Below are 12,312 nucleotides of genomic sequence, written 5' to 3' on the forward strand. Positions count from 1 at the left end.
ATCCCTGATTGGGCTACAACACTTACTTACTGGCCTACACATTTCATCCCTGGTCCTGCTTGCATAGAGCTTGGACTGAAGAAGAGCTATAGAGAACACACAACATGCACATGCCATGTCATGCCATGCCACACCATGTTTTTATATTAATTGAAACAGCAATGTTTAAGGAGGGATAAGAAAGAATATTCAACCTATTGTAGTGTGGTAATTACCGCATCTACAGGGAATGATGTCTAGTGTCTCAGAAGTCCAGGTCTACAAACCTAATATCTAACAACACCTGATACTCGGCCAAAGGGAAAGACATGGCTGACAGTGCCAAGCAGAGCCCTGGGATCTTTTTAGGTGCTTTTCTTGAACGCCTCCTTTGGAATGACACCCTGGTCCTAGAGGGAAGGAATCAGGACATCAGAAGAGCCAGAGGCCCCGAGTTCAACCCCCAAGCTAACCCCTTCCACAATCGTGAAGGCCCAGACACACCCATCTTTACCCACTTGCTTCCCAGGCCTCACCTGGAGCGCGGAGAAGGCCTGCACTGCACTGGTAAAGTTCCATCCATTGTCTTCAAGGCACCTGCATTGGGAGAAGAACACGTGACCTCCACAGAGCACACACACCAGTCGCATCATGCCACCTCATCAATGGTGCCACTCTTCCCCGGTACACATGCGCCAGAGTGATTATTGCTCTAACCATGAAGGTAAGCTTTCAACAACCACAACGTCTTTCCCTAACATTCACACCCTGGATGCCACAGCAGAGAAACAGTGATGCTCAAAAAAACCCAAGGCATCTTGTACATACATACTGCTTTAGAAAGGTATGTTGGAGCCTGGCAAAAGCAGTGGATAATACTAGCAATTTTGCTGCTGGCATCTCATATGGGCACCAGTTCCATACCAGGCTTCTATACATCTGACCACATCTCTGCTGAGGAGCTGGGGAAAGCAGCAGGAGATAACCCAGTGCTTGAGGTGTTGCTGCCCATGTGGGAGACGTGGTAGTTGTTCCCAGATCCTGTCTACAACATGACCCAGAGCAGATCATTGTGGACATCCTGGCAGTGTTCCATCATGTGGCGAATTCTCTTCTCTCTCTCTCTCTGTGTGTGTGTGTGTCCTCTCTGGAACTTTTACTTCCAAATTTAAAAACAGGACTTCATTATTTTAAATCAATGGAACGTTGAGAAATTTCACATATAAACTCAAATGACTTCCAAACATTTTAAAATTGGGGTATCAGCCATGTAATGCAGAAAATACCCTCACAGTGTATAATTCATGATTTGCTAGTGTTCTCACAAGGCTGAGCAACTATCCCAACTAAGTCTAAGGTCAAATTCTTGTTTAGAAAAGAAACTCCTTAACGGTTAGTGATGACTTTTCACTCTAGCTCTTTCTCCCAGTCCCAGGCAAGCACGTCTCTGCTCTCAGTCTCTAGGGATTTCCCGGCTCTAGGTGTCTGTTACAAGCAGAGTCACACGGCACGTGATGCTTTGTGACAGCCTATGTCAGAATTATGATGCCTAGGACCGCAGGATGTGGGTAGCCACCCTTAATGATCCACTTTTCAGCTAAGTGGAAATGGAGTTGCTTCCACTTGAGGCCAGTATGGAAAATGCTGCTACAAATACTCCTGTCTTTCAAAGAGCACACATTTTCCCTTCTCTAGGTGGTCACCTAGGAAAGGAGCAGCCAGGAATTGAACCAACACTTGTATGTGCACTGGGTGTGTTGCAGGCAGCAAAATAACTCTGTATATCATATAAAACCTGAAAATAAGTTGAAAAATTCTCTACAGGTATCCGTATAAAAGTTTCTCTCTTCCATATGCACAATATTTTCATACAGAAGCAAAGTAGTCAGACACACTTCTCCACATTACATGCATTTTCATGTGCCACACTCTTGTTGTCCTACTGCCCCTATTCCCATGGTCAACCAGCACTCACTTCTGGCTCCACGAAAGTTTCATCGCAGACTGCTGAGAGAATGCATGCACCATCTCTTCCTGCAGCAGGGAGAGGGTGGGTGGACAGCGGGAGCATGGGATGGCTCCCACGATTGAGAAGCTGTTCCGGACCTTTCCAGGGTTGGTGTTGCTCACAAAGAGATGGTCATTCAGGATGCACACACTGTCGGGGAAATGGGTCCTTAGCCAGCTGCACAGAGCTCCCAACAGGCTCCCAACAGGCTCTTCCATAACCACTACCACACACCTACCAGATTCTCACATGTTCCCCCTTTTCCTGCCTCCCAAGGTTCAGAGCTGTGTCCTCTAACCCTACCTTGAGCTCATGATGGAGAAGACTGTCTATTATTTTAAGTCGGTCTAATATTTTAAGTACACTTCACCCTCTGCACTTTTCCTGCACGACAGAGCAAAGGAGTGGACACAGTTATCCACACCTTCAGTGGGGCGGTGAATCATAGTGTCATAAAGTAATGTGACCAACTTCCCATGCATACAAAGTGGTGGGATCAGCAGGAGGAACCACTAACTTGCTCCAGAAACATCTCCTTTAACCTCCAGGCCACTTTGTTCCTCAGCTCTACCTATGGCTATTCCCAATAACTGAGCATGCCCCAAGTACCACACCACATTCCCTTACCACTGGCCCTGGGCAGCAATAGGTGTTCCACCAACAGCACAGCACTTACTTGGAAGTGTCAGTCAGGAACCCGACGAACGTCCGGATGAAACCAAACACCGAATTTTCAGATGTACTCTCTGTTTCAAGGACAAAACACAGTACCACTTGGACTTACACATTCTTTACCCACTCACACAGCTTTCTCAGTCTGGGTCTAAGAGTGGAGAGGATCAGACTGGTCAAATTGTCCACTTGGGTTCAGGACAGCCTGGTGGGAGTGAGGATGGTAGCAATAGGAACATTCCACTATTAGCAAGAGGACTCCAATGTGACAAATCACCTCCTAATTTCGATTCTTAGGAGCCAAGACAAGGATGCTAGCGCCATACATTGCATTGGTCAGCCATGAGGAGTAAAAAGATGGGCCTACATCACAAGAAAGCATATATGTGGGCTGCAAGCCAACTGCACAGCCTGCGTCCCAGGTGCTGAAATACATGCAGTAGACAGACATGGGCCTATATGGATGAAGAAACAGTTTGGACAGACAAGGAGAAGGAGAACACCAGAGCAATAAGCAGAAGGAAGGAAACAGATTTGGGAGAAGCTGGGAGAGTTCTGAGGGGTAGGCCAGGGAGAAGAAGGGTGTGGTGGGGGCTCTGAGGAGGTGACTATAGAGTGCACTCACCTCCCCTGAATATCCCCTTGACAGTGGCAATGAAGGACTTCTCCTGAAAGGGAAGAAGAACTCGGGTTCTCAGGATGCCCCTTCACCTCTTGCCTAGCTCTAACTACTTCAGGCCTGCCAGAGGGAGGAAGGAGGTGCTCACCGTGTAGAAGCAGGTGTCTACTGAGAAGGAGCTGAAGTAATGTCGCGTTTTAGGCAACATGTTGAGGGTGTCCACGATGACATGGTTTGTGTGCTTCAGCAGTTGCCTCCTCAGGTCTATGTGAGAGAAGAAGAGATCTGTGCTGCCACACCCATCCCTTGGATCTCTTTTCTTCGGCCTCATCCGGACTTCCCTGTCAAACGCTTACTTGCTTCTGTGATGTTCTTGATATTCCTGCTGGTCTTGTCATATTCATACAATTCAGTCCTAGGGGACCACAAACAACAGTAAGCAGTGTTCCAGGCAGCAGAGCTGATTGCAGGAGCTGACCTGTGTCTGCCTTGGAACTACCTGGCCCCAGATGAGATGTGAATGCAGTACTTACGGGACCGGGTCCGTGGAGTTGAAGCCAGTGGTCAGAGAGAAATAAGCCTTCTCGTGGTAAACATTAATGAGAGTGTGGCGATCTCCATAGTCATAGATAAAGTAATAGCTGTGGGGAAGCAATGAAGATGGGCTATGTCTGTGCCCAGACCCACTGACACTTGAAAACTCCTGTGAGCAAACCTATGCATGAGTGGGAAGCCTGGCCTTCCTCATAGTCCCTGGCGTACTTACTGGTGAAGGAAATTGAGGATCAGATTTTTTATCATTTCGATTTCTTGAGAACTTTTCTGGAATGTAAAGAGAACCATTTTAGAAATTGTAAGTGATGTAACCCCATCTCACATCTCCCCACCCCGAGCTGCTACACCATCCTAAAGTCTCCCCTAGTCCCTCCTCCTCACCTCACTTGGTTTTATTGTCTTCTGTGCATCCATTTCAGCAACTGGTGGGGATAAGTCTTTGCCATCCTTGGGAAGAGAGCAGTACAATGAACACGTGGTGTGTGCAAGGTCGTGTACAACCACATGTCTGTGTGTGTACTTCGGGATATGTTTTGCACTGGGAATATGCATGGCCTTCATTAGAAGTCATCTCTCTAGTGAAAGATTCTGTGATGCCAACGTGTTACCCAAATCCACCCAAATGTTGTGAGCAGTTATTGAGATGGTGTCCGTCAAAAGAAGAGAGAGTGATGAGTACAGGTACTCACCAGGCGTGACAAATTGGGGAAGCAATCCAAAATCTTTCTGTCGGATTAAAAAAAGAGAGAGAGTAAGAGATAGTAGTGGCTGACAGTTGGGATTGCACACCATTTTTCCTGTTTTGCATCTGTTCTTCCTCTAAACTCCTTTCCCGTTTCTTCTACATCACGCATTCTGTCCTCACTAACTACTCCAGGGCCAGCAAGAGACCCACTGGCATCCCAGAACTCATCCAACTCCCAATATCCCGTAGATTCTGTGGTGTGGTGTTGGGAATCTCCACATGCTGCAGGGATGGGGTGGGAGACCAAGCCTGTGCTGCGTCTCAGACTACGAATCACTCTGCAGGCACCAGCTGGGAAAGACCAACTCAACCCCCTAGCAGCGGCCTGGGGGGAAACGAGACAAAAGGAGAGTGATATGTGGACCCAGACACAGGATCAAGTAAGTATGGGCATGATGAGAGAAGGCGACTATGGTAGGCCACAGAGAGGTGAGGGAGACAAAAGAGAGCACAAAGAAGGAGTAGGAAACAAAAGGAAGGGGAAGAGACTCAACCACTGTGTTGGGATCAAGAAGGAAAGGAGCAGGAAGTGGGTATTCTGCTGCAACCCTTCTCATCAGGGGCCATTGGCTGGACCTGAGGGGTCAAGGAGGCATGAGAAGAGGCTGGACTTGTGAGAGGCAACGGGAGGCAGGTTGAGCCTTTGTCACCTGTGTGATGTTGGTTGAGTGAGGTATGGGCACCGAGCAGCCCAGGGATGGGAGCACGTCCCCTGAAGGAACAATGGATCAAGGATTCTGGCCCCCTGCTGGCATCACTGTGTTCTCTTCCCCAGATCCACAGGCAGCAGTGCCTAGTTGTCAGAGCATTAAGCAAGGAATCAGATGCATCAAGGACCTTTGGGTCTCCTCTGGAGGATGTAGTCGAGGATGAAGGTAGAAGTGGTGCCCATGAGAGGCCTGCCCTTGTATCTTGCCCATCTCCTCTACCCTTGACCTTCCAGCCTTGGCTCAAGAAACTCCCTCTCTCTCTGACAGTCGCCAGCAGCTGAACCCTTGAATCAGAAAACATGGGTTTTTCCTCAGGTAAGTCCCAGCTCCCGGAAGTGAAACAAAGGGTTTGATGTCATGCTAGCAGGCATGCAGCTAGCTACCAGCTCTACAAAATGGGGCAGGAAAAGAACATTTAAACCTCAGACAGGTTCTGGGAGCAATTTGAAGCAGAGGAAGAAGGGCTCCTCTCAGCATTGAGTCAGGCTGAGAAGGTGGGATGTAAGAGCTGTCTAAGTTCAGGGCCACACCATCTGGTTTGGGGCTAAATATTGCTGCCCCTTGTGAAGACACGGAACCTTGCTTCTTGGAGCAAAACTAATGGGAGGTCACCCTGGGAGTCCAGGGTACTGAAGAGGGATAAACACCCTAATCATTTGGCAGAAGGAGAAAGGAGACCTCAAAGCACAGCTGAAGGACAAAGTGGAGAGGGCAGCGTCCACGTGTTCCCAGAATACCAGGGCTATGTCCTCCTAAGGTGGCACTCAGGGCCAGCTTGAGCCCCTGGCAGATGAATGTCCACAGACAGGTCACAGACACTACCACTGACCTTACATAGGCTGCGTGGTCAGGGAAGATCCTGCACAGCGGGTTCCCTTTCAGCCACAGCTCTTCCAGCTTCAGCTCTTTTACCTTCTCCAGTTCTAGCGTTGTCCGAATCTGCGACAAACAAGAGGATAAGAGCAATATGAGTTACAAGGAGAGACGTCCATGGCCCTGCACTCCCAGTCCTGACCCTTACCCACAGGTATATCATCTGCATGTTGTCACCTGATATGCACCCGCCCACTCATCCTCAACCCCACTTACTTGTGGCTCCCTCTTCTCACCTCATTATCACACAGGTTCAAGGTCTTGACTTTGGGGGCCTTGTCTAAAATGTCAGACAGGCCATCCAGATGGTACAGTTTGTTGTTGCACAAATTCAGAGCCAAGAGCTTTGGGGAAGGAGGGGTTGGAGTGATAGTTCATATCTGTGGCTTGGGAGATACGCTTGCTCTCCAGTCCACCCTGAGACACTCTGTCCCATGTTGGAGCCCTAGTCCTAGGACCGTACCTCGGGAAATTCTGTTCCAATGATCTGTAGGGTTGCAGCCATGCATTGCCTTTGATTCAGTATCATGTCAATATGATGATGCATCAAGTCTTCAGGAAACCAGGAGAAGGGAACCAGAAGGAGATGAGTTGACAAGAGCCAACACCAACACCTTCCAAGTGGTCATCACTTTGTGTACTTCCCAGGTTATTCTCTCCCCCATACACCCTGCCTTCTCTCTCCATGCAACTGCAGCTCTCAGCTATACCTGGGTCAAGTCGTAGACTTTGTAGATCAAGGCGCTTTGTGTTGGCATCATACCGTTTGTACAAAGTGCGCTGTGAAGACACATATGGAGAGCAGGGCTCTGAGGCTCAGCCAGAGGGGCTGGTGACAGGGACATGTAGGACTGCGGGGAGAAGAGGCAGGTCTGTGGAGTGTGCACTGCACAACATTCCTTAACCTCGTTACCTTCAGCAGTTGCATTTCTTCTGGTTTGAGCTGGTTCTGCACAGAGTAGGGTGCAGCAGAGCGATGGACGAACACAGCTATCTGTGAAAGAAGGGGCAGGGTAAGCACCAGGATCTCTGATCCCAGGCAGGAACACCACCAGCCCCTGGCCCTGGGACTCGGTTTTGCAGTGTCCTCTGCGCACACCTTTCTGTTGTCATCATCCCGAATCTTTTCACTCACATCCCTCAGGGCGGATGCTGCAATCTCATCTTGAATAAAGAAACAGGCCTGGTTCCTGATGTAATGAAACTATGGGGAAGCAACAGCAACAGTCTGACAGCTTATCTGTCCCTGCTGAGCCAGGCTCCTCTCTCCCCTCTCCCACCCCTCTGCCTTCACCATCCTGTCTTACGTCCACGGCAACGAAGCGAAGAGCGCAGGAACTCTGAATTGATGTCATCAGTTTTGTCTTGTTATACTTTCTTGCATATGGAATCTAAGTGTAAAGAGCAAAAATCAATGATAATACCAATAGTACAGAATTCAGAGTGGCAAACTCAGTGTTCCCCCTCAGACTTTCCAACTGGAATTAGATGTTTCTGGAAGAAAGAGTGCTCACAGAATTTTTCGGTACTCAATATCTGGGTTTTTCAGAGCACTATTTTCTCTAAATTTGGATTCTCTCCTCCACTGAATCACCTGGGTTCACACATCCTTACTTCTATAAGATTTCTGAGTATTGTACCTCATGCAGACCTTAGCAAGACACTCACTGTGACTTTGAACCAGCATGATGCAGTTCCATCCTGTGTTCTTCCCCTCATGTCTTTCCTTGGATGTTTTCTAAATCGGCACAAAGGCGTGTGGATTTGGCCATGATGAGAAACTTTCACCGTCCTCTTCTTGTATTGTGTAGTATAAGAAGTGCTTGGAAAGAAGTAAGAGCAGGTTTCTATAAGTGGTACGGCAATCTTCCACACCCAACTCCTTTCTCTGATGACTGGAGGTAGAAATTCCTGGTCATCACACCACTTCTGGCATGCTTTAGGTTTCCCATTACACACACACACACACACACACACACACACACACACACACACACACAAAGACCCAAAAATGGAAGAGTCCCATGCTTTAAGAGGTTGCTTCTTTTAAATACAGCACTTTATCCACTTACCACTGTAACTGGGCATCTTCCTGGGCATCTACCATTGCCTGGGCTCCATCCGCCTCCTGGTGGTGTGAAGGTGGAGGCTCAGACACACCATGTTCATACTGAAGCTTTTCCTGGTATAAACGGCGATGGAACAAATCCCAGTCTTTCTTCATCCGTTCATGGTGGGTGGTACCATCACAGAATTCTGAAATTCAAAACAAATCTATTACGTTGAAGACACATAAATTTCTGAGGCACTACCTCATAGTCTATAGCCACATTAATGCAAGAAATGTAATAACCTGCCCCCATGGAAACAATCCTAGGGAGCTTAGAAAGAAGACTCCAATCCCTGTCCAGATATCTCACAAGTAAACCTATAGGAAGAGAAATCTTGAATAAGAAGCATTTTAAGTCAAATCACTTTTTAAAATGAGGATTTGTAATAAACAGAAATGTGTATTGTGCACAGAAATCTGTTTCAATCTTGCCTTCTTCTCTCAGATTCTTTCACAATAGCACCAGTACCTGGGAGACAACCTCCTCCACACCCTCAAATCCTACCAGTCAACAGACTGATCATATGAAAACTTTCATTTCACAGGTAATTCAAGCTTTAAGGACAGGTGACACTGTTGCAGCAGCTACCAAAGATGTCCCAATGCTCCCATCACTGCCCTCAATTACAATTTTCTGGAAATACCCAGAGCAAATATCTTGGCCCACTCTGACATGTTTTCAGTACAGGAGTCAACATTATATATACTCAACTCTTGTATAATGAGTATCTGAATGGAAAACAGGTATTTTGTTGTAATGTAATGCCCCACTTGTCATCACTCTGATTTTATTTGCCCCTGCATATGATTTAATATCACTGAGGAAAAAAGTGTAAACGTGAGCTCCCTGACATCCAGAGCATAACCCAAATGACGACAATTAACCAGGACAGCACACAAGTGACTCAGAGCAGCAGGGAGACCAGAGGAACAGACGTTTCTTGAACAGAAGACATACTGGAGCGTTGACTTACTGGACTCTGGCTTCTCAGCACAGTCCCTGTCCTGCATTGGTCCTGTGGGAATCAGGGGTGTGAGCAACAGGCTGAGAAAGCAGCCAGTGCTGCTCCTCTAAACTGCCTTAATGCTCCCTCAGGGTCGAGGATGCCTTGTTGATCCTCCCTCCTGGAAACTGTAGTGAGGGAGGATTCCTTATGACATCATCAGTGTGTCACCAGTACTTCCTGGTTCACTCTGGAATTCTGCCTGCAGCACGGCCATGACGCTGGGTGTATGGTAGTGAAAGCAAGGACAGAGGGAGGAAAGAGGGACCGATCTTTCCCAGGACCATCCAGCATTGGTTCAGGGTTGGGAACACTGCCTGGGATCCTGTAGCCTTCCTCACAGAAATCTCATGGGAACCGACTCCACACAACATTTTCAGATCACAAAGTTTGAGTTCACACAAATCATATACATCTCCTGGGCTGTTTCATCCAACAATGTAGCAGAATTGAAGTTGGATTCTCAAGTTTTAGGCACTGAAAGTGGTTCTTGAGTTTGGTTTTAGTCCTTTTTGCTCTATATTGTTTTATTTATTAGTTTCTAATGGGTTTTGATGAGTATTAGTTTCTTACGAATTCAAGTTGGTTTGTAGATATAATTTTAATAATGTTGTGAATAGTGTTTCTCCCTCCCTCCTTTTTGTCCATTTCAACCTTCATCTCTCTTCCTTTCCCCTTTCTCTCCTTCACTGATGAGATAATTTATCTATTATTCACATGACAATTAACAGCTTTATATTCAGGTAAGTAAAGTGTTCCTTAGGGAAAATGGCTGCCTTTGTCACTTTGTGCAGCCTCGTCCATGACGTCCTGGGTAGTAAATGTCTGCTTCTGGGAAGATTGCACTCCTGAAGCTTCCCTGAGCCCATGGAAGCTGAGCTGCAGTCCAGACACTACACAGGCCTGGACAGAGGTCTAGCTTCCTCTCAGACTCAACTTGCAGTGCTCCATGCTTCTATATTCTTCCCAATTTTCTTTTCTTCTGCCAAGATATGCTTTCACATTTCATATACAGGAAGTTTTTAGATGCTTTATTGTAGTGGTGCATTTATCATTAGTGAAATATTACTTATTGCAGAATCATAATTGCTAACTAGTAAGGATGTAAAATATTTGTGTTTTTTTACATAGCTCTCCAGTAAGATTACTCAGGAGAGCCACTTAGAAGACAGAAAAGAAATTGCAAGTATCAGACTCAGCCAGGGAAAATAGGGAACTTAGAAGAGCACCAGGAAACCACATTTTTCTTCACCTCTTCATGTGAATACTGTCTGCACCCAAGGTTGCAAACCGTTTTGCTAGAGCCTCTACTTCAGTTTCTGCTTCCTAGTCATTGCAATGACTGCCACATTTTTGGCAGACTATTTCAGTTTTATTTGCATGTTTGTACATCATATTTTGCTGTAAATGAATATCATTGACAATTTGTAGTTGTTTATTAAATGAAGCATTGCAACCTTAGAAAAGCATTGTGTGAAAAATGGTGATCTGGAGGGAGAGTTGGGTGTGTGCTATTCCTTTTCTCTGTCAAGACGACATCTTTAAGTATCATTTGTTAGGCAAGTTTGGAAGAGGCATATTCTTTTAACTTTTCTTGACTGTGGAAGAATTTTATTTCATTTTCAAAAACAAATGAAAGTTTTGCTGGGTACGTTATCCTGGGCTGAAAATTTTTTTCTTTTAGAATCTGGAATATGTCGCTCTATTCTCTTCTGGCCTGTGGAGTTTCCTGTGAGAGGTCTCCTGTGAGTTTAATTGGCATTCCTTTACATGTCAGTTGATTTTTTTCACATGCACATTTAAGGATCTTTTCCTTATGTTCAACTGAAGAGAGCTTGATGATCATGTGTCTTGGTGAAGATTGCTGTTGGTCAATTCTGTTGGGAGTTAAGGAACTCTGGTTGTGGTACATCAGGTGCCATTTGTTATACTGTGGCAAAGAATTTAAGACTGCAGGGGACAACAGTGAGCTGCACATGCACTGGGCTTGGCGAGAATTCACCGAGCTCTTTGCATAGCACTCATCCCACAGGAAAATAATACTGACTATGGTATTGCATGGGCCAAAATAGGCCTATGTGGCCCTCAGACCTAACGGTCAACAGGTTCCAGCAACATCACCACCAACAACAACCTAGCCGTATAGGACACCCGTTTCTCCCAAATCCTGGGACCTGCTTGAACCTGAAGTGGGAGGAAGGTTGTACAGACAACGGTTCAGCCAAAGCACAGTATCGCGGAAGGTGTAGACTGGTGAGCCAGGAGCTGAGGCTACGGAAACCATGGTGGAAATCTAACATCAGAACCCATCATAATCACAATCATCAAATCATAATTGCAAACTAGTAAAAGTGTTAAAATAATTATTTTCCATATGTAGTTCTCCACTAAGATTACTCAAGAGAGCCATTTAGAAAAAGACAAGAAATTGTGAATATCCTGCTCATCCAGTACAACAGAGAGAACTTAGAACAGCACCAAGAAACCACATTATTCTTCACCTCTTCATGTGAACACAGTCTGCACCCAAGGTTGCAAACCGTTTGGCTAAAATCTCTACTTTTGTTTATGCTTACTAGAAGGTCATTGCAATGGCTGCTATTTCTTTTGCTGACTTTTTAACTTGCATTTGCATATTTGCACATTTTATTTTGCTATAAATGAATATCATTGACAATTTGTAGTTGCTTATGAAATGAAGCAATGCAACCTTAGATGGTGTTCAGGTGCCTCCTGATACAGGGCATTCTTTGATCATCTAGCCGCTTCAGAGATCACTATAGGTCAAAGCATTATGAGTACTGTTCCAACTTTGATGTCTAAGAGCATAAGCAGTACTCACTTCAACCATGGAGGTCACATGCTTCCACTTGCCCTCTAGTTCACGATTCTACAAGTATAACTAAATGAAGGTGACTGTGCCAATGGCAGAGTCTCATTGCTCACCTAGGGTCTACAGCAATCGGTTGCTTCAGAACACTGGAGCAAACACAAATGATTTCCCACTAGCTTTCTCAGTGCTGGGAGGAAAGGAGTG

At 46.1% G+C, this 12,312-nt stretch overlaps 1 protein-coding gene across 1 annotated transcript; it reads right to left on the minus strand.

Moving 5' to 3' along the window:
* Positions 1 to 344: 344 nt before the first annotated feature.
* Positions 345 to 9,403, minus strand: LOC131478636 (nuclear RNA export factor 2-like). Its single transcript, XM_058659143.1, has 21 exons — positions 9,246 to 9,403; positions 8,234 to 8,417; positions 7,830 to 7,983; positions 7,469 to 7,552; positions 7,261 to 7,365; positions 7,075 to 7,155; positions 6,872 to 6,941; positions 6,625 to 6,713; positions 6,398 to 6,505; positions 6,118 to 6,227; positions 4,523 to 4,559; positions 4,215 to 4,280; positions 4,045 to 4,100; positions 3,812 to 3,919; positions 3,635 to 3,693; positions 3,427 to 3,542; positions 3,285 to 3,327; positions 2,664 to 2,733; positions 1,955 to 2,137; positions 516 to 576; positions 345 to 389 (listed from the first exon to the last, which is right to left on the minus strand). Exons 1-21 carry the CDS (start codon positions 9,280 to 9,282, stop codon positions 345 to 347), a joined length of 1,866 nt encoding a protein of 621 aa, XP_058515126.1. The 5' UTR covers positions 9,283 to 9,403.
* Between the last annotated feature and the right edge of the window lie 2,909 nt (positions 9,404 to 12,312).

This window comes from Ochotona princeps, chromosome X, assembly GCF_030435755.1.
Source record: "Ochotona princeps isolate mOchPri1 chromosome X, mOchPri1.hap1, whole genome shotgun sequence".
NCBI lineage: Eukaryota > Metazoa > Chordata > Mammalia > Lagomorpha > Ochotonidae > Ochotona > Ochotona princeps.

What these genes read in the sequence shown, in the direction of transcription:
- LOC131478636 (XM_058659143.1), bottom strand. Translation starts at nt 9,282, where the DNA reads ATGCAGGACAGGGACTGTGCTGAGAAGCCAGAGTCCA. An exon ending in TGAACCTGTGTGATAATGAG is followed by an intron (nt 6,228 to 6,397) that starts GTGAGAAGAGGG and finishes TGTTTGTCGCAG; the next exon opens with ATTCGGACAACGCTAGAACT. An exon ending in AGACAATAAAACCAAGTGAG is followed by an intron (nt 4,101 to 4,214) that starts GTGAGGAGGAGG and finishes TTTACATTCCAG; the next exon opens with AAAAGTTCTCAAGAAATCGA.